Source organism: Triticum dicoccoides, chromosome 5B (assembly GCF_002162155.2).
Source record: "Triticum dicoccoides isolate Atlit2015 ecotype Zavitan chromosome 5B, WEW_v2.0, whole genome shotgun sequence".
NCBI classification, from domain to species: Eukaryota; Viridiplantae; Streptophyta; class Magnoliopsida; order Poales; family Poaceae; genus Triticum; species Triticum dicoccoides.
In genome coordinates this window covers 670,895,388-670,916,519 of record NC_041389.1, presented here as the reverse complement: position 1 = coordinate 670,916,519, position 21,132 = coordinate 670,895,388, and the positions used below count along the sequence as shown (strand labels likewise).

Below are 21,132 nucleotides of genomic sequence, written 5' to 3'. Positions count from 1 at the left end.
GGTGCATCATCAACTGCAACAAGATCTGATAGAGCACCTATGGAGGCTCAAGGGCGACACCGGGCACGACGTGTGATGAAATATGAGTTTTTATTTGTTGAACTATATAATTTGTATTGAACTATTTGTTGTTGTATTATTTTGTTAAAGTATTTGATTTTTCTGTGATGAAATATGTGATAAAAAATATATTTATGTTGATAATTGAACGCCGAGCCATGGCGAACCACGCCGAATATGGGCCTATTCTCGCCCATATGGGCTTATTCGCCGAAATGTGGCTAAAAAGTTTGCCAACATCGGCGTCCTGGGGGCAACGACTGGACGCAAAACCGGCCCCGGCGCCGAATGTATCGCCGGCTCGCCCCCAGGGGGCGATTTTTAGGCGTCCTGGGGGGCCAACGGTTGGAGATGCTCTTAGTATTATTTCTTCCTGGATCATCACACTCATCTCTCTCTTCTTAAATAATTTGCCACATCAGATTTTTTGCGTACATGAAAGGCTAGCACGTGTGCAAGGTGGAGCGGGCTTAAAATGTCTAACATTTGTTTACAGAGGCGTATAGTTTACACCGCGTGCACACGTTAACCGAAGAGTAATTAATTAGCCACGTCGTCCACGTGAGCCAGTCTCACATTCTGGAGTCTGACTGGCTGGCCACAGCGCTTCATCAGCAGTGCACGAAAACTTTAAGGAGCAGCAGACAGATCTTGCACTGCTGTGGCAAAAATATTTCCCCGCAAGGCTTGTCGCAAAAGAAAATGCAAGAGACAAATCTTGTTGTCAGCACGGGCCCACGCGCAGGGAGGGGAGGGCAGGGGGTACAATAATGAGACAAGCGAGGACGCCGGAACGTGAGTGGGAAATCCACGGGGGCGAAGGCCAGGCCGGTTGAAAAGGGCAGGTGCGGAATTCCTCGCAACCGCTGCCGCGCGGGCGCAGCAGCGCAAGCGCCGCCACCTCCCTCGCTCCCTCCCGGATTCCCCTCCTTCCCCGAGGCGACGCGGCCGCCCCAAATCCAGCCCCTCCGCCTCCCCGCGCCGCCTCGCTCCCTCAAATACGCCCCACCCGCGCGCGCTCGGAGGGAGGGTCACCACCGTGCGCTGCCGTCCGGTCGCGGGGTCGGCGTCTGTCCTGTGTCTCTTGCCGGGCCGGGATGATGGGCGGGGCGAGCACGAGCGCTAGCGGCCGCCGGCGGAGGTGGACGCAGCGGTCGTGCCGGGCCGGAGGGGCGGGCGGGGTCGTCACGCGGACGGTGGCGGCGCCGGAGGAGCGCGGCGCGGGCGCGGCTACGCGGCGGAGCACTACAGGTTAGCGTCCGGTGTACTACTTGATTGTAATTGTCGTGCGCTTTCGATTCCTTGTCGTATTTGTGGTGCTTGCTTTTATGCCTGCCTAATTCGTGTTGCTGTTTTTCGGTCGATTTCGCTGGGCCGTTTCAAACGGATTTTTGGTTGGTTAGCGATTGCTTCCGGAAATGAATGGAAGCTTGTTAGTAAGTTGTTATGGAAATTAGTTGCTTGGTTGCATCGCTTAATTAGTTGCTTCTAGGACAAGATCAGGGAGAAATAACGATGGAAATTGTAGGCAGAAAAATACAGGCTTCCTCTGTTTAGCGTTTGTCCGAGGAAGAGATCACGCGAAATTTCAGAAGAACTGGCCCGTCTGGGAAAATTCAAGCAACATCATTAGATCGCAGAGAGACTACTATAATACTACTCGTAGAGTAGATAGAATTAGGGGAACTCGTAGGTGATGCGTATGAGTCAACGTCAGTATGCCCCAAACCTGCATCACAATTCACCTTTGTTTTTTTCATGCCGATTTAGACGCGTCTTCTTGGCAATTCGGATGCGCAAACAATCTAATAAACAAGAGAGCAAGTAGAAGGATCCAACCTAATTTGGCCGTCCCTTACGATGCCTCTGTAACTCTAATACTCTATTATGTTTGCTGGCATGGGTATGTCACCATTTGAGATTGATGTGACTTTGCTTGCGCGCTGATCTTTGAATGGTTCTTGCTATGCATCAAAGGAAATAAACTACCATAAAACGAAGAGGACTGCTTGCTTTGGAGTTGACCTGTTCCTGTTTTGCTTCATGTCTTGTACGCAGGGTTTGCTCATGTGGATAAGCAGCAGCGTGTATACGGACCATTATCATCAGAGGGTTCCAGAAGTAGCAGTGGATCCACAATAATAGAAGATTTTGTAAGTTGTTCACTTGCCCACTATTCTTCTATCAACAATATATAGTATAGTTCCATGTAAACATTAAATTTCTGCAACTTGGAAACATTTTATTATTCTTGAACTGCTCCATTGCTTGTTGCTTCTCATTTCTGAAGTTTGTTTCTTGTTGCAGCTTCATTCGGATTTATGTGAATATAAGCGTAAGAGGTCCTTGAGAAAAGAAATAGGAAGCCACCATTCTCTATCTTCTGTGATGTCAGAATCAAGGAATCATGGTGCAGCAACTCAAATGCCAATAGCTTCTGAAAAACCTTCCTTTACGTGGTCAACAGAGAAGCAAGTCCCCAGCAACAAAAACTTTCTTCCTGCAACCACTACTGTCTCGGATTACGGGTTGGCCTATCGGCCTAAATTTCATCTTGGCAGAGGAAGTAACAAGGCAAATCAGACTGGAGCACCAAAAGAATCCAGTGGCATGTGCAGTTTCAGTTATCAATTAGCTAGAAGTGCTGGAAGATCTGATTCTATGAAGATGGGCCGAGCAAGTGCAAAGTGCTCCCTTGCAGACACAATGTCGATGTTACGCCAACGGCGGTTTGGTCGCAGTTACCAGAATCAAAACCGCATTGGTGCATTAAATCAAAGGCATAAGAACACACAATCTGGAGGAGCAATCAACATGGTAAAAAAAGAGGAAACTTATAATCAGTCTGATTTGTCAACAGGAAGACACTGGCAAACTTTGTTGGATAATGCATTAGTTCGAAGGAGATTACAGCCACTCAATGAGGAATCATCTGAACAACTATGGAGCTGTACAAACAGTGAATCTGACAAGGCGATATGCTTTTCGTCAGGTGGGAGCATTGATGGTTTGCAAGTATCTTTTTCAAGTGACACGAGTGACACAAGTGATAACTCCAATTTATCCTCTCTGGGTGCAGTGGCAAATGATCAATGGAGGATGTCCTTCAAGAAGGTATTAAACAGAAGCTATTCATACTATACTGATAAAATGCTTAATATGAGTATGCATGTGTATTTTCTTATGATACCACTCCCTCCGTTCCTAAATATAAGTCTTTTTAGAGATTGCACTACAAACTACATACGGATGTATATAGACATATTTTAGAGTGTAGATTCACTTATTTTGCTTTGTATGTAGTCCATAGTGGAATCTCTAAAAAGGCTTATATTTAGGAACGGAGGGAGTGTATTGCATCGGAGCTTTGGTTATGTCTGTAAATATAGAATCAGAAACATGGGGCAGGTTTCTGTTTGCTACTCGTTACTTTGTTTACTCTCTCAAAATAAGCTTACTGCTAAGTGGTTATTTTGTAAATGTAGAATCAGAAACGTGGAGCAGGGTTTCTGTTTGCAACTCGTTACTCTTTTATTTACTCTCTCAAAATAAGCTTACTGCTAGGCTATCAATTAGCAATATATGAGTACAAACTATTTTATTCATCTTCTAATTTTACTTCGCCTCAAATGTGATAGCTAACATTGAGCCCCTCTTTTGTTATACCGCAGGTACACTGTCCACTTGCTGCACGTATAAACTATATCCCCCAAGCTTCCTGCAAAGAGATCGAGCAGGCAAGCCCAGTATCCGTTCTTGAATATCCAGCTGAAGATTTTTCTGATACTGAAAACATTAAGAAAGATACAAAAGATCCTCATGGTAAGCAATCTTGGCATTCTAATGTTTCAATCAACCTTCTTTCTGTATCTAATTGTGTGTTACTTTTCAATGTAGCTCCCCAGCCAAGGCCTGAGATCGTATACTTTCCTTCAGAAGAAACTGTTGCTGAGGTAGTTGTGGATGCTGCACTTGGTAATTACTCGTGCTCTGAGATGGAGTCTACTGAACATGATGAAACTATACAGCTGGTAGAAGACACCCCTTGCGAATTTGAAGACGAAGAGGAAAGAGAGTTCTGCTACTTGCTGGACATTCTAATTGCTTCTGGTATTCATGGCGTTGAGGAGGATCGGCTGTACAAGGTGTGCCAGTCCCTTGATTGCCCTGCAGGCTATGACGTGTTTGACAAGCTTGAGAAGAAATACAAAAAAGTGGCTCAATGGTCAAGGGCAGACAGGAAGCTCACCTTCGACATGGTAAACTCCATACTGTCTGAAATTCTTGCCCCATGTTTGGACATGCACCCTTGGGCAACTACCGCTAGGAATATGGCGCCCGCGTGGGGCTCGGAGGGTCTCTTGGAGAAATTGCTGCAGGTGTTGACTAGGAGGCGAGAAGAACTTGCGGCAAGGATTCCTAAAAATGAGAAAAGAGGATTTGATCAGAAATGGCCAGACTTGGCAGATTACATCGACAGGGCAGGTAGGGATGTTGAGAGGATGATAAAGGATGATCTTCTGGAAGAGCTGGTTCTGGAGTTGATGTCCAGCTAGTTACAAAGCCTACTGCTGGAGTTGCTGTCAGCTTTCTTAGGCCCAAGGAGGTTACAAAGTTGCTGTAGGAGTGTAGGTCATTGCTTTCTGTGTTAGGTCAGGTTGATCATTGGTTATACGGAGTATTTGTTTCTTTGGTCCTTAAGGTCAGAGTTCCCCCTATTTTTGTTAAACAAGTGGTTGACACTATTTTTTCGGGTCGAGTCGCCGTGCTTGTTGTAGCTTATTATTTGAGAAGATGCTTGCTGTAGGATATAGGGTATGGGACAAGAAGTGGTGTGGTCTGTTAGGTTAGGTGAGGGAGGCACATAGTTGAAATTCATTCTTGGTACCAAAGGGGAGCAAAATGTGGGAGAGTTGTTTCCCCCATTTTTGGATTTTGTCAGTTGTTACAATTCTGTAAATCAGGTCGGTCAGTATAGTCATGAACATTTATATTCTTATCTTTTTGTTATTGCGTACACGAGAAATAAAACTCGTAGATAAAGTAGAGCGTATATGTTTCCTTCATTACATGCTCATTTACTTCTTGGAGTAGTATCTCTCTCTAAGACTAAGTTTCTAGTTTTGCGATTGTTCTGTCGATGTTGCATTTCATTGAATATTGATTGATGTATTGTGCATTTACTGAATATTAAAAAATGGAAGGTTTTACATGATCAACATACACCCGCAAACCAGGGAAAAGGAATAGAAGCAAAAAAACAAAGTCACAGACACAACTCACGACAAATAGACGACTGAAAAAGAAAATATGACGATTGAACACAAAACCAAGACATGAAAAGAGTCAATTAACTCATGCGACCGTAGAAAAACCTATATCATAAAATGAAACGAGCAAGAGTTGCGTCCGACCATTGCATAGCATCGAGATCGATGACTATTCTTCACAGTAGCAAGTATGTGTTGTTGAAAACCATGTTGTTCCTCTCCCTCCAAATGCCCCAGATGATTAGGAGCACCAATGAGTTTAGAGCCTTCCTCTTTTGTGCCATGAGTTCTTGACCCGGCCTCCTACCACCACTCATCTATTGGAAGAAAGCCCGAGGGAGCGATCTTGCTCAGATTTGCTCATTGCAACACCGTGCTGCAAATGATCAAAATGACACTGCAACCCATAAAGAGGTGTGGAACCGTCTCCTGTGTAGAGTTACGGAAGCAGAAAGAATCGTTATGGGGTAACTCCCTCTTGGATTTAGGGAATGGGCAGAAGTGCTTTTTCTGGAACGATAGCTGGATTAAGGACGAGCCATGGAGGATCTTGCAACCGAGGTTTTCAGTGATGTAAATCCGATCGTCACGCACAACCGTTTCTGAAGCGACTACTAATTGCACTTGGACCAAAGATATTAAGGGTCAGATTTTTCTGGCCAGATCCGACCCTTGATATTGTGGGACTCGAATGGAGATATTTTCCCTAACAAAGCGGAAATGCCGTTTGGAGGCCGAGCTGCCTGACGCTCGTTATCCTGCGCGCTAGGCTAGGCAGCGATCAGTGGCAGATGCTGGCAGACGTGTATTACTCGCTCGTATTTTACCCTGTAGCCATTTACCAGCCAGCGTATTTCTCTTTTATTAACAGTGCTATCCCATTTCAATCAATGCGATCATACCAGCGCATGCACACGTACCTTTGTACAATCCAAGATGTTCAAATGAGAACGTTAGCTTGATATGCCTGTCCAAACTTGCTATCCATTTAATAGAACATTAGCCAAATGCTGGGCACCTAGCAGTTAAATTGTCTTGGTCGTATGCGTGTTAGAGCATCTCCAGCAGTTCATAAAAAAAGGTCCCCCAATAATCACCTATCAGGGCTACTCACTAACATTTTTAGCACTAACATTTTTATGGTTTTGGGGATGGGCGCTCCAGCAGTTCCCCAACAAATCTCCCCAATGATCAATTTGACATACTGAGGACACATTTGTCATTGGGTAGGTGATGACGTGATGGTACTCCGGCGGCTATTCCAGCGGTCCGACGAAGGTCATGTGGCACTCTGGCGGATGTACAGCGGCGGCAGGTGACTCGACGGTGCTCCGGCGGGTTTTTTATTACATGACGAAGATTTTAAAAAACACGATAATCATTTAATAAAGATACATGTTGAACTTTTTTTAAAACCACGATGAACGTATTTAAAGTACAAAGAACCTTTTTATAGATACGGTGACCATTTTTCTAGAACACGATAACCGTTTTTAAGATACACGATGAATATTTCTAAAATACACACTAAGAACAGTTTAGTTCATGATGTGCACACGATGAACTTTTGAAAAAACACAACATGCATTTTTAATACACGATGAATATTTCTAAAATACACACTAAAAACAGTTTAGTTCGCGATGTGCACACGACGAACTTTTGAAGAACACAACGGGCATTTTTAAGACATGGTGATAATTTTTCTTACATATACGATGTACATTTTTTACTGTCTACAGTACAAATCTGAAATTTTCAGGTTTTCACATCAAGTGTTCGTAGATTTTACCAGCCAACAGCTGCCACCACACGAGGCAAATTCAAAGTCGCTCAGGTGAAACCTCATGTCCCCGCAATCCTCAGACAGAACGACTGTCCATGTATAGTTCAGGCACATCCGCGTATGGCACCGATGTATTTGACCCCAACAGCCAGCGTATATTACCAGTTAAAAGAAGTAGGCACAGATCGCAATGCCGTGTTGGCTGGATGAGATAAAGGGCCAGTTAATCAATACCGAGGAATACACGCACGGCAGTACAATCGTTTTCCTCCTGTCCCTGGCGCTGGAACCCTAGCCGCCGTCAGGAGACCAATCTTCCAGCGCCGTCCTCCGGCGGCTCCCCTCCACCGGCGACCTCGGTCGTTAGTGGTGAGGGGGCTCGCCGGATCCATGCGTGTGGATCGTTTTTACTCTCTCGTAGTTTAGATTTTTAGGCTGTTCATCGTCTTCGTTTCAATGGCAACGATGACAGCGCTGAATAAAGATTCTTTGGATCCTTCCTTGACAAGGTCATCGGTCCTATGGTTGGGGATGGATTTGGAAACCAGTCTGTTCAAGCAAGGATGGCGTGGCGGCGGCGGCATCCTCGTGGTGGACATGTGTCCTCGGGCTCCGCCGTTGCGACGGTGTTTGCTCCAGCGTCGACGCGGAGTTTGGGAGGTAGTCCAGGAGCGGATGCAGATTGTGGTCTGCATCGACGACATCTGGAAGACGGAACATGTGCTGGGTTCGTGGTTCGTGGATGGCAGGTATGGTTTTCTTCTGCGACGTCTTAGCCGCTGTGGGGTGCCAGATCTGGAGTTCGATCGTGTGTCCGGGGTGTTGCCCCGGTCTGATTCGTTCAACGGTAAGGGCTTCACTTTTGGTGAGCCACCTTGGAGGTCCGCAAAGCTGCATATCAGCGATGGAGCCGCATCGAGCTCGGGTGAGGAGGTGATCCATCATTCTTTTCTTTGGTGGCTGCTGTCGTGGTGCCGAAGGCAGGTGATGGGCGTTGGTGTCAAGCTCAGAGATGTTCTACTAGCTTTTCAGTTTTGTCATGTCGGTCCTTACGTGACTTGTACTTTAATCTTTATGATATGAATGAGACACGTATTACCATACAAAAAAAAAAGAGATAAAGGGCGCCAGTTAGCCTGGCCTCCAAAATGCTTCACTCCTAGCAAAGTCTATATAATTCTCTTTTCGTTGCAGCGATCAATTAGAATACCGATTGCGTCATTGGGCAAGCCTACACGCCGTTGAATTGCAAACTAGAACCTCCATTCGGAATTAGCTGTCGCTCACTCATTTCAGCGGTAGTTAATTCTGAATGAAGGGAGTATATCTTTGGCTCGTCGTTAAAATGTAATTTCCTTTTTCTTTTCTAGTTCTTCCTCCAAGCGCAAGATATTCCCAAAAGTTGTGCCGCTCACCATAAGGAAACTCACCGCGGTGCAGCTTCAGGATCTGTTGGACAAGGTTGCAGACTGCCTACCAATGTGGAAAGCAGCTTTGCTGCCAAAGAGTAGCAGACTCATGTTGACCCAATTTGTACTTTGTGCCATCCCGATGCACTCGATGATGGCTCTGAACCTGCCAAGAAAGACTTTAGCGGTGCTCACCAAGATCTGCAGAAGCTTTCTTTGGTGCGGAAAGAAAGAAGCCCATGGTGGGTCCTGTGCGATCGCGTGGGACGAAGTATGTACGCCTTAATGGGCGGCCTGGAATTACCGAATCTGTTCTGGATGAACAAAGCATTGCAGGCCCGATGGCCGTGGCTAAAAAAAGTTGACAAGGAAAGGCCTTGGGCGGAATTCTCTATCGTGGTGCCATCTGACTCGCAAGCTTTGGTTCAAGCAGCAGCACTGACGTTGATCGGCAACAACAGAAACACCCTATTTTGGGAGGATAGATGGATCGACGGTTTTCAGACTTGTGAGCTGGCCCCGTGGATCTATAGCCGAGTCACGAAGAGAGTGCGACAATCTAAGTTGGTAACGAATGCAATAAGTAACAACAATTGGACCAATGACATTGGCACCGACCTAACGGATGCGTTTACTTGGCAGTCTAAGGAGCCACGGCGATGCCGCTTCTTCTCTTGGCTGGCGCTAAGGAACCGATGCTGGACGTCAGATGGACTTGCTCGACGTGGATTACCTCACCAAGACTCATGCCCGTTGTGCAACCAACACGATGAGACAATGCAACACCTGATGATGGATTGCGTCTTCGTGAGGCAGATTTGGTCGGCCATGGGCCGACTAACGAAGAGGGTGGACATTGAACCGAGGCAAAATGAATTGCTAGAACAATGGTCTATAAGACTGGACGGGAACACAAACAGCTGGCGTGCACACAAAGCCAAATGCCTTCTTGGGATGTGGATGATATGGAAGCAGAGGAATGATGTGGTCTTCAATGGTGAGATGCCTTCGATCCCACGCACCATCCAACGCATACAGGACGAAGGTAGACTATGAGCGAAGGCGGGATTGTTCAAAGGTGACACCAAAGGTTTCGAAGTGGAGCGAGTAGTGTGGGGCACAAGCGAGTAGTCCTATGTAGAAACTAGGGTGGTGTTAGATTAATTTCGCATGTAAATAAGCGTGTAACCGTGGATTTGGGGCTCTTCCCCCTCTTTTCTTTAATGAATGATACGCACACTCGTGCGTATTCGAGAAAATCCCAAAAGTTGTGGTTTTTCTTCTACAAGCAACGGGGGCTTTCCCCACTCGATAATCTTGCATCCCCTTGATCCTCCTACCTATAATCCTATTAATCCATGCCTGAGGTAGGCGTAGCATTACTCTTCCCCACCCCGTAGGATGGTTTCTTTTGAGATCGGTCTGCACGGTGCAGCTTAGTTAGGTCACCTCCCAAAAAAAATAAAAAGATTTAGTTTGGTGACATGTTGAGGCGTTTGCAGACCCTGAATTGGCCAGTAACACGAGTGTCTGGTGTGGGCTCGTGCGTGAGTTGAATGGTAGCTTGAACTCGCCGCAAAACCTGGCGCGCGGCCACGTCCCTCCTCTCTTTGCCCCTCAACGTGCCTCTCCCAACTACCACTAACCACGCCCCCAGATGCGCCCACAAACTACATCTTTGCCACAAGGCCCCGTTACCGTCTAGTCTAGGCCGCGTAGGCCAGAGAACCAGACCAGATTACGGCCGTGGCACAATCGCAATTACGGGCAGAGTCGACGGGCGTTTATATAGCTGTTGCGGTGTCATATACCGGGGGCACGCACTACCACCCCAGCTACCCATCCCGTGCGCCTACGCCTCGCTAGATCTCGCACCCACCCTGCCGCCCTGCCCCCATCACATCAATACAAGTGTTCGCTCGCTACGTGCCGTCCGTCGTCTCCGGAGACCCTCCATCCATCCATCCGGCGATATACCATGGCCGTGTCGGAGCTCGAGGTCGACGGCGTCGTCTTCCCGCCGCTCGCCCGCCCGCCGGGCTCCGAGCACGCCCACTTCCTCGCCGGCGCAGGTAACCTGTTCGTCAACGCCTCCGGGGGGTGCGACTTTAGATTCTGTTTTAACGTATCTGGTGTTGGTCGGTTGAGATACTCCTACTACTAGATTATTATTACGTATTCAACTGTGTGCTCTGCTCTCGAGGCGTGCAGGCGTGCGGGGCATGGAGATCGGGGGCAACTTCATCAAGTTCACGGCCATCGGCGTCTACCTGCAGGCCGACGCCGCCGTCCCCGCGCTCGCCGCCAAGTGGGCCGCCAAGCCCGCCGCCGACCTCGCCTCCGACGCCGCCTTCTTCCGCGACGTCGTCACCGGTAACTAATTAACACGGTAACTCTGTTGCTCGCACGCCGCTGCGCTGCAAATAACCAGTGGCCGGCGATGCAGGCGAGTTCGAGAAGTTCACGAGGGTGACCATGATCCTGCCGCTGACGGGCGCGCAGTACTCGGACAAGGTGACGGAGAACTGCGTCGCCTACTGGAAGGCCACCGGCGTGTACACGGACGCCGAGGCCGCCGCCGTCGACAAGTTCAAGGAGGCCTTCGGACCCCACAGCTTCGCCCCCGGCGCCTCCATACTCTTCACCCACTCCCCCGCCGGCGTCCTCACCGTCGCCTTCTCCAAGGACTCGTCCGTGCCGGAGTCCGGCGGCGTGGCCATCGACAACGCCCGGCTCTGCGAGGCCGTGCTGGAGTCCATCATCGGCGAGCACGGGGTGTCGCCTGCGGCCAAGCTCAGCCTGGCCACCAGGGTCGCCGAGCTGCTGAAGGGGGCCTCCCACGCCGGCGGCGAGCCGGCCGCGGAGCCCGTGTCGGTTTCGGTGTGAACGAACCGGTGCACCGCGCGTCCGTCACTCGTGTGGTGGTTTGTGTGGCTGGTGGTGTTCGTGGTGGGACGTCGTGTTCCCTCCAGTTGCCTACGGTTTGTCGGTTTTCTTCCCTGCACATGCAACCGTGCGTGGATAACTATGAGTCTGTGATGATTTGTACTTGGATTAATAAAAAAACCTGCCGTTCTTTACATCTTAGATTTGCTGACGGAGGGACAGTTTTAGTTTTATGTATACGTGTTTTTTAAACACGAACACTTTATTTGTTAGAAAAAAATGACATTTTTATGTGGAGGGATGCATTTCACTCACAGGCTCCTCAAATCAAACCAACCAGAAGTTGGAAAAACCCTGACTAACCTAGCAAGTTCATGAGCACGTTATTTGCTTCTCTATAACACAATGTTCATATCTAAAGATAACAAAATCACAAGCAATATGATAACAATCATCGAATATTGCCGCTAACGCTCCCATGGAGTGTCCTTCATTCCTCATAGCATAGATAACCTCCAAATTATCAGAGTTTACCACAAGAAGATTGCAATCCAGCCTTTGCGCAAGTGTTAGGCCAAATATGAGTGCCAAAGCTTCAGCCATCATGACGTCCATGCATCAGTAACCCTCAGGACCGCACCAGCCGTTCCTCGCAACAAGTCTTAGTCAAAAGAAGCGTTAACGTTAAGCTTAACAAAACCCATGGAACGCCTGGTCCATCCACCTCTTTTTATGGTAGCGTTTGGGGAGTGCATAACAGTAAAGTTGAAAGTAATAGCACGAATCCCCATGAAAATCTGACAAGAATCTTGGATTATATCCTCATGAACCAATTTATGCCTGACCCATCACAAATACCAAGCAGTTATGGCGATTATCTCACGAGCGTTCTTGACCAGCAACATGAGTAATAACTCCAGAACCGCTTCACCAGCTCGATCAACCTCACATGCTCTTCTAACAATTTCATCAAAACCCTATCTCGGCTCTCGCATCGATGAAGAACGTAGGGAAATGCAATACCTGGTGTGAATTGCAGAATCCCGCGAACCATCGATTCTCTGAACGCAAGTTGCGCCCGAGGCCACTCGGCCGAGGGCACGCCTTCTCCAATCCTCCCCTGCTTTATTACAAAGAACAGTAAATGCTTTGTATTTTCCAGCCCGGAGAAACAAGAGGGACATTGAGGCGAAACTTCCAGATATCTATTAGCAAGCATAACATGACATGGAAGAGTACCATGCAGTATACGCCAAATAAAAATCATGACCTTTGCTGGACATGAAAGCTTCCAAACGTCACCCCAAATAGGATTAACATTACCCATACCATTAGTACGACGAAGTTTCTTCCCATGTTGATGATCCCCTCAATAAGATAAGTAGATCGAACCGGAAACAAAACATGTTTCATGAAATTCCAAGCGACAAATTCATACCATGTTGGGGAAGAGGAATAGCAAGAATTCGGTGAGCATCAATTGGCCCAAACATTTGCATGATTAGATTTTCATGCCAGTTATCCGTAGCAGGATCAATAAGAGCCACAACCTTAGATAGCAAGTGAGCCCCTTTAGGAGTGATGACTTTTCTATCGGCACAGTTAGGAATCCACACATCATTCCAAATATTGATTTTTTGGCCATTCCCAACTCTCCACATATAACCATGTTTTGAATTATTAACACCCGCCATAAAACTTTGCAAAGTAAACGAAGATCATTTTTTTAGCTTGGAATTTAATAAGTCTCCATCGGGAAAATATCTAGCACTCAATACTGTGGCACATAAGGATTCTGGATTCTCAAGAAGACATTGCGCCTTTTTTTTTTTGCCAACATCGCTAAATTAAAACAATGAACATCTCAAAAGCCCATCCCTGCTTGATTCTTTGAGACGCGCATTTTTTACCATGCCGTCCAATGCATCCTCCTTTGGTTACCCTTGTCTTCCCACCAAAAATGCGACATCACATCAATAATTCCTTTACAAACGCTTTTAGTAATTTTAAAGACCGACATTGCGTAGGTGGGAATAGGTTGAATAACAGACTTGAGTAGGATCTCCTTCTCCAACAGGTAGTGACTTTTCCTTCCAACCACTTTTTTTTCATGATAATACGGTCAATCATATACTAAAAACTCTTGGTTTTGTCGAGCCGCACACATTAGCTGGCAGACCTAAATACTTGTCATTGTGCGCCTCAGTTATGATATTCAGAATAATACACATTTATTCTCTAGTAATCACATTCGTATTGGGGCTAAAAAATATATTGTACTTTTCAACGCTCATCATTTGTCCTGAAACATCACAATTGGTATCCAGAATTAACTTCAAAGCTTCAGCCAGTACATGTTCATCTTCATCAAGGTGAGAAAATTGCCCGTAAAAAAGAGATTGTTAATAGGAGGAGTGTCACTGCAGATATTCATGTTGAAGATATGCCCTAAAGGCAATAATGTATGATGATATTTTTTATGTGTTTCAAGCCGCTTGTCGAGGCGCTCAGCTGTTGTTGATTTTTGTAGCGGGCGGACTCCGAGAGCGCCGCTGGATGGATCCTAGTCCTACACACGGATGCAGAACGAGCAAGGCCAAGCACCGTCGGCTGTCCTTGGCCGCGGTAGCAAGGTCAACTACTGGCGTCGATCGAGGATTTCGTCCCCCATGCTTACGCGGACGAGCGCGCGCATGGTTCCACCGTCGTCGGCGGGGCCGCTGCGATACATATACTCACTTCCGCATGCTTGGAATGGGTAAAGCCAAAAGCGTCCTGCTGGCCAGGTTCATCTGCGCCACAGAAGAGACCAGGCGCCTATTTGTTGCGATCGCACTTCTCGGGAGCGGCTGTCTACGTCTGCACCACCATGGAATGTGACGTGCCTCTCGTAGCCGGCTAGCTCTACAGCGGATTCGGCGTGCAGGTCCGTGTGACTCGCATCTTGTAGCCATGGGCGACGACGCAACCTTTACATCGTGGCTCAGAGTAATTAGAGCCGATGAATGGGAATTAAAAGGATACGAGACTTCAAATCTATTGTTTAGTGGGAGGTATCGGGAATTCATAAGGAAATATGCATGAGACTTGAGACTTCAACTCCCACCGTTTTATTAACAGGGAGGGTGTGTGAGAAGGGAATTGTTTTAGTGAGTCAATCTTAACCCTTCATCCTAACTTTCCTTGTCTAGTCCCATGTCAATTCCCACGAACCAAACAAGGGAGTACAATTTCTCCTCAAATTCTCACACATAGTTTCTATCATGCACCAAACAAAGGTGGGAATTAAATGACTCATCTCATATCTAATCTCAACACAAATCCCTACTCTAAACTCCCATTCCCCATTCTAATTACGGCCAAACACATTGTGAAGCTATTTTACCGGACCGCTGAATATCTAGATAATCAAAAATATGGTACATTCATATCCGACCGAAAAGTATATGACGACTCAGTATCCGCATTCAAGCTGAAATGAAAATGGACGTGTAAAATATCTGGATTTATTTTACAATGCAACTATAAATGTGATGCTGGATTTTAAAGTAAATGTGGATATGAAAGATGGTGACTGAGCGCATCTTTCATAGAAAAGCCTCTGACTCTATCTTCAAAAATCCTTGCACTTATGCAGCACTGGCACCCGCTCTCTAGGCAGCCGGGTTGCAACCGACTTGAACTCATAGTGGACGCCTTGATTGCTACAATGCACCATCTTGCCTCACGCGCCACTGATCGCCCGAGCTTCCGTCCACTTGGTGGCTTTTTTTATCTTTCTTTTATGCTCTCTTTTCGGCATGTTTGTGTTGTTGTTTTAGCGGACTTAATTATTTTCAGTGTGGTATTTGAACTTGTTGTATGGACATGGTGGTGCTTTATTTATAAAGCTGGATGAAATCCTATTTTGAGATATTTTCGGTCCAAACTTTAAGATACTTTGGTTTGTGCAGTTTTTCTTCTTCTTTGTTTCCGTGTGCCTTTGTATCAGTTTTCTTGGCATTATTTGGTTTTTTTGTTTCTTTTTTCCTTATTTTTCAAATATATGTTGACTCTATTGAATCCACGTTGAACATTTTCCGTATACACTCTGTCCACTTTTTAGATATACTTTGAACATATTTCAAATACATGTTGAACATTTTATCTAAATACATATTGTAAATTTGTCTAATGCACATTGAATATATTTTTATACTTCTCTTTCCCTTCTCCATCCATGACGGTTAAGGCAAATTTTCTCCAGCAGACTTCCTGGCGAGCCCGTGGATTCGCCTCCCCTCTGCCTGCTAGCCTGGTGACCGGTGGAAGGGAGGGGAATCCCGGTGCTTCCGCTTTGGTTAGTAGTTTAGGTTAGGTTTTTTAGTCCTCGCAGATGTGGCGCTTGGGTGGATGGCGACGCTTCTTCTCCGTTATGTTTCGGGCTTCGATTGTCGTCGAGTTCGTCCATCCGGACTTAGTCGACGGAGCTCCGCCGTAGATTCCTGCTGTCTTCTTGGGACGGTGAGGTTAAGGTTTCTTGTCGTTTGGCGAGATTTGGTGTCAGATGCTTAAGATCTATTCAAGGGTTCAACGACGATGACTGCGGCTTCAGGGCGATGGTCCTTATGGGCACGTGCAGTAAGACTTCCTGGCTGTCATCGACATGGTCAAGCCGGCTCCGATAGGGGAGTGACAACAGCGGCGCGTCGGTGACGTATTCTGGCGGTGGTAGTGATCGTTTGCTGGTCTCCGTATCTTGATGTATTTTTTATTATGTTTTAGGTGCTTTGTACTTCCGGTGAACTTTGATAATAGATCTGAAGTATTTTTGCAAAAAAAAAGAATATATTTTTACACAAGTATGAATTTTTTTAGATACACGTTGAACATTTTTTCATATACAACTTTAAGTTTTTTCTGAATATAAATTAAACTTTGCCAAATGCTCATTTAATCTTTAAACTAGTGGCGAACATTTTTTAACACAATGAACATTTTCCATAAATGACATGAACGTTTAAAAAATTATGAAACATCTTGTAAACGTTATGAGTTCTTTTTGACTGGTACGGAATATATTCCAAATTACATGAACAAACTTTTAATTTATGAAGATTTAATAAAATGGTTGATAATATTTTTGAAACATGTGAATGTTCTATAAATGTGATGAACTTTTAAATAATATTAACATTTATTTTACAAATTATGCGAAAAAACTGCATTACATTACATAACTTGTAATGCACAGTGATTTTTTTTGAAATTAAGTCAAATATTTTCAAAAATAAATAAAAATAAGTAAGGAAAAAAGTAAAAGTAAAAAGACGAAACCAAATGAATAAAAGGAATGAATGAACCAAACCAACAACTCCGGACTGGCCGGCCGCCATGAACTCCCTTGTGACGAGTTTTTCTTCCATCTCACTAGAACATTTTGATTCACCAATAAAGTTGGGCGAGAATTCTCAAGAAAAAATTCTCACTAGAGGCAAGATAAAGATGATAATTCTGAATCCCAGCATAGGTCAACAGTTAGCGAGCAAAGGCACACCCTCACGCAATTGTAGGCACTATATTGTGCCAGCCCAGTTCGAGGTTTTTAGTGTGTTCCCCGTTTATAGAAAAGTACTAGAACCTTCATAGACCCTTTTTTTCCTTTTATGTTTTTTCTATAAGCTTCCCATTTTATTTTTCTTTCCTTTTTTCTTTTCTCTATTTTTTTAACATTTTTTACAATTTCGTATAAAATGTAGGAGTAAAAGCATAAAAGGAATATGCCCCATATTTTAATTTTTTGAACATTCTCTAAAATGCAGGGACATTTTGTGAAATTCAGGAACATTTTCAAAAATGAGGAAACATTTTTTCAAACTTGTGATCACTTTTTTCAAATTAATGAACAGTTTCTAAAATCCAGAAACATTTTTCAAATTCGTCAACATTTTTCGAAATACAGATATTTTTGTTCAAGTTAATAAAAAAAGTTCAAACCAGCAGCAGCCATGTAGGAAACCGACACCCCCGGCCCACCCAATCACCCTCTCGGTTTCATTTCCTTCCACTCCGCGCCCTTCTCCCCCTTGCTTTGCATCTGCACGCTCCACCTCTGCTGCTGCCGTTGTACGTCTAGGGCCGCCACAGTGGCATTGCCGGACGTCCGCAACCAGCACCGACACGCCCACTGGCCTTTATGACAGCGCTGTCCACCCTGGAGCCGGTGTACATGAATTTCGTCCAGCTAGTTGAAATGCGGGTTGAAATGTCTTCGGGCAGCGTTGGATGGCCCCCTCCTGCATCCATGTCCACGGACTGCCCCTTCCCCCTGTCCCAGACGAATGCAGGAGAAAATTTACGCGTCGTGGTTGGAGATGCCCTTAACACCTCCAAACATGTGGATTGTAAAAAAGCACCCCAAACATGTGAACCCTCGCCCTCGCAGGAACCAGTGGCACTAGAACAACCGCGTTGTTCCTGTCTCCGGCGGGGTACTGTCCCAGTCTCGTCAGGGTTGCTATACTGAGTCATCAACTCCTTGTGGGGTCTGGCCTTGAAGCTTTGCACCTTCTCTCCCAGGAAATCCACCTATTCAATGAATACCAACTGTATATAAACATAAAATTGACAAATAAAATATTGAAATGGCACAATATAAGCCAAACTTGTATGGCGTACGATACATATAGACTTCAACATTAATCCTTCAATTAGTAACACGTTTTTTGGGACATGGCTAAATGGAGCGGATTCAAATATTGCAGGACATATTCGGATAGGGATATGTGCACTGTTTTGGGCTATATGAAACTGCAAAGGTGATATGATCTTTAATGGAAAAAACTTTATCAACTTTTGCAGGTTATCCACATAGCCACTGCTTGGATCCGTACGTGGTCGTTACTCACTCATGCGGACTCTAGGGGGCTTTTGGTTACTGGGTGCAACCATCGGGAGACGGTAGCACGGGTTATCTCCAACCAATTTAAATGGCGAACTAATAATAGGCTAGGTGTTTAGTCATCTTAACTTGTTTTTTCGCCGGCTGTGGCATCTTTTTATCTTTACTGTTCTTGTGCTCCTTTTGTGAGCCAGTACTGGCCCTTAGACTCCGTATGCATACTTTTGGTTAATAAATTGGCTGCATGCATCATTATGTGGGGCTTTCCTCCCTTTTAAATAAAGAAAAACAATATAACCGTGTATATAAGTGTGAGAATTTTCTGGCCAAAAAGTACTAAAATATGTAGATTTTCTGGAGGGGAATTTGTGGTACACTAGTTGGTTACCATGGATCCCCCGGGATACCAAAAATGCTAAACGCACGGGCTCATTACGGGGGCATTACGGACCCTTCCTTCTAATTCTTTTTCACCCTCCTGATTTTCAGGTGGGTGGGGCCTCTTCCTCCCCCTTAATCCAATCAACATCTAACAAGTCACAAACACTTCGTAAACCACCCGTATTAGTCCGTGAATGTAGCATTGCTGCCAGGATACCTGTCCTTTCCTCGGGCGAGAAACCCGCCTGCAATCTACACCCCGGATTTTCAGGCGATCCATTTGGTAACATCGTGGAAAGGGCTTTCTCGGCCTGATCCTCCCGAAATCCCCGGGCCGCTCGCTCCGACCTCCGCACTCCAGGAGAATTCTCCCGGGCTTCCCTCGTCTCTTTTCTTGTGATCTGAGTCGCCTTGGCGCTCTGTTCTTCTGCTCTTCTCCCTTCACTCTCTTCACTCTCCCTTGGTGCCCAAATGGCAATGGGATATTTCACATGGCAGGAGGAGGATCTCATATGAGCAGGGAAATCCCCTAGGGGAGTTTACTGCCCATGGTTTTTTCACCCCAACAACCAAATGAGCCCCTGGGAGTCTAAAAGGATGAACATATTTTGCGCTTCTGATATGTGCATATGCAAAACATATGTTGGATAGCAATTCTATGGTTGGACCCAATATAAACTAGACATGTTTATTTATTCATATCATCCACTGACTCTGTGACATTTATTTATTTATATCATTCAGTCACTCTGTGACATGTTTATTCGACTTGTACAATACCCATGCAGATATACCTGCACAACTACTACCTATTTCCCCCACTCTTATGAAACAGCTCCAGCGCCTGGGCCACCGTCATCCCACCGGGCACCTGGACGAACAGCAGGATCCCTAGGGTGGCGGCCGCCTGCTCCGCCATCCTCACGCCCATCTTCTCGATCGGCGTGAACTTTGCTGGCGCCTTTCCCGGCGGGGGCTTCGCGTCCGTCTTCAGCAGCGCTTCGGACAGGTCCTGCCATCCGTTCACCTGGGCCTTCATCTCATTGCCGATCTTCCCGCTCTTCTTCTCCTTGGGGTGCAGCACTCCAGCCACGAACCCCGACACGGTCTGGAACCGCGTGGCCTCGTGCACCATGAGGAGCAGCGTCGTCACCGCCTCCCTCGCCTGCTGCTGCTTCGGGCCGGAGGTCTTGTCGGCCTTGGTGCGCCCGTAGAGCGCGGTCACCGCGTCCGCCATCTACTGCCGGCCGAGAGCGACGTTGGTCAGCTTGTCGGTGTCGCCGAGGAGGTCGCGATACGTGCCGCCGAACCCAACGTGGGTGGCGCCGGGGATGAGTCCGGGGGTGAGTTCCCACCAGGTGCCGTCGCTGCTCTTGAAGCCCTCCCAGTAGAGGTTGTCGGCGCGGGTGGCGAGCGTGAGCCCGGTGCTTGCCGGCGATGTCTTGAGCACGATGTGGAACCACCTGCTCGGCGGGACGTTGGGCTCGATCGGCGGCAGCACGGGGCGGTTGTGGGAGGAGTGCCCCGGGTTGCGGAGCTTGTTGCGGATGCCGTTGATGAAGGTGACATAGTCGGCAGAGCTGGCCTGGACGTTGAACGTCGCCATGAAGAGCGGCTTGTCCATGTTCTTCGCCATCTTTGCCGCCATGGATACGAGGCTTAGATGAGACGTACTATTAAGCGAGAGGGGTTGAGATATGGAAGAGGATGAACGAACTGGAGATGAATTTATAGGCGATCGACAGGTGCATGCTGTCAAATGATAGGCTTTGTATACGTGTACGTGTCATATGTAACTTGTACGTGATGCTGTGCTTGTGTGTTGTATACAAGGCAGGTTGTCAGAGATGATCCTTATCTTTGTATAGCTTGACTTAAGGTCAATCCTAATACTACTACGTGATGTGTGTGCGTATGCTTACACGAAGGCATTTTTGGAGCTGATCCTTATCTTTGTATTGCTTGGTTTAGGGGTCTGTCCTACTAAATAACCTGCCGCCAATTGCAACCCTATTGATCTATATAACATGCACGCGTCCTTACCTAGATGTATACGCCTACACGCCTTCACTTTTACATATGCTTGCTTTCCTAGCTAGCTAGTCCAAAGAAGGAGATGCCAAGATTCAATTTGGTTTGATTTGCAGCACTGCACGGCTACGCAGAAATATCGTTCTGGAATGGAGACGGCATGTTTTTCTTCTGGGGATTAACTAGTGGATGATCCCTTTATTTATGCCGAAGATCAGTTCATCACACTTTCTCAGCTTGGAATTAATCGGTCGCAGCATCTTAAGCGCTATCCTTCTACCACTAACTTGAATAAGAAATCTGCGGATGTCATGTCTCGATTTAGTAATGCAGGGATCAGTTCTGTCTTTGGAATTCTGAGTATATGTTACATTATCAAAGGCGCAAAAGTCACAGTAGTAATCCAGAAGGATTGTACTTGTGTCGAGC

General features: G+C 46.3%; 2 protein-coding genes and 2 pseudogenes across 2 annotated transcripts; 3 read left to right on the top strand and 1 right to left on the bottom strand.

The window, feature by feature from the left end:
* Positions 1-883: 883 nt before the first annotated feature.
* LOC119312505 lies at positions 884-5,059 on the top strand. The gene is made up of 5 exons (XM_037588237.1): positions 884-1,311; positions 2,119-2,213; positions 2,368-3,174; positions 3,732-3,882; positions 3,958-5,059. Exons 1-5 carry the CDS (start codon positions 1,158-1,160, stop codon positions 4,614-4,616), a joined length of 1,866 nt encoding a protein of 621 aa, XP_037444134.1. The 5' UTR covers positions 884-1,157; the 3' UTR covers positions 4,617-5,059.
* A 5,286-nt stretch (positions 5,060-10,345) lies between these two features.
* Positions 10,346-11,644, top strand: LOC119312504 (chalcone--flavonone isomerase). The gene is made up of 3 exons (XM_037588236.1): positions 10,346-10,597; positions 10,737-10,898; positions 10,972-11,644. The coding sequence occupies exons 1-3, from the start codon at positions 10,504-10,506 to the stop codon at positions 11,409-11,411; spliced, it is 696 nt and encodes a 231-aa protein (XP_037444133.1). The 5' UTR covers positions 10,346-10,503; the 3' UTR covers positions 11,412-11,644.
* A 740-nt stretch (positions 11,645-12,384) lies between these two features.
* On the top strand, positions 12,385-12,529 carry LOC119313122 (annotated as a pseudogene).
* Positions 12,530-19,384: 6,855 nt separating this feature from the next.
* On the bottom strand, positions 19,385-20,320 carry LOC119312503 (annotated as a pseudogene).
* Between the last annotated feature and the right edge of the window lie 812 nt (positions 20,321-21,132).

Coding starts and splice junctions, on each gene's coding strand:
- LOC119312505 (XM_037588237.1), top strand. CDS start 1,158: ATGATGGGCGGGGCGAGCACGAGCGCTAGCGGCCGCCGGCGGAGGTGG. Junction 2,214..2,367: donor CCACAATAATAGAAGATTTT/GTAAGTTGTTCA, acceptor TTCTTGTTGCAG/CTTCATTCGGATTTATGTGA. Junction 3,883..3,957: donor AGATACAAAAGATCCTCATG/GTAAGCAATCTT, acceptor TTTTCAATGTAG/CTCCCCAGCCAAGGCCTGAG.
- LOC119312504 (XM_037588236.1), top strand. CDS start 10,504: ATGGCCGTGTCGGAGCTCGAGGTCGACGGCGTCGTCTTCCCGCCGCTC. Junction 10,598..10,736: donor CCACTTCCTCGCCGGCGCAG/GTAACCTGTTCG, acceptor CGAGGCGTGCAG/GCGTGCGGGGCATGGAGATC. Junction 10,899..10,971: donor CTTCCGCGACGTCGTCACCG/GTAACTAATTAA, acceptor CCGGCGATGCAG/GCGAGTTCGAGAAGTTCACG.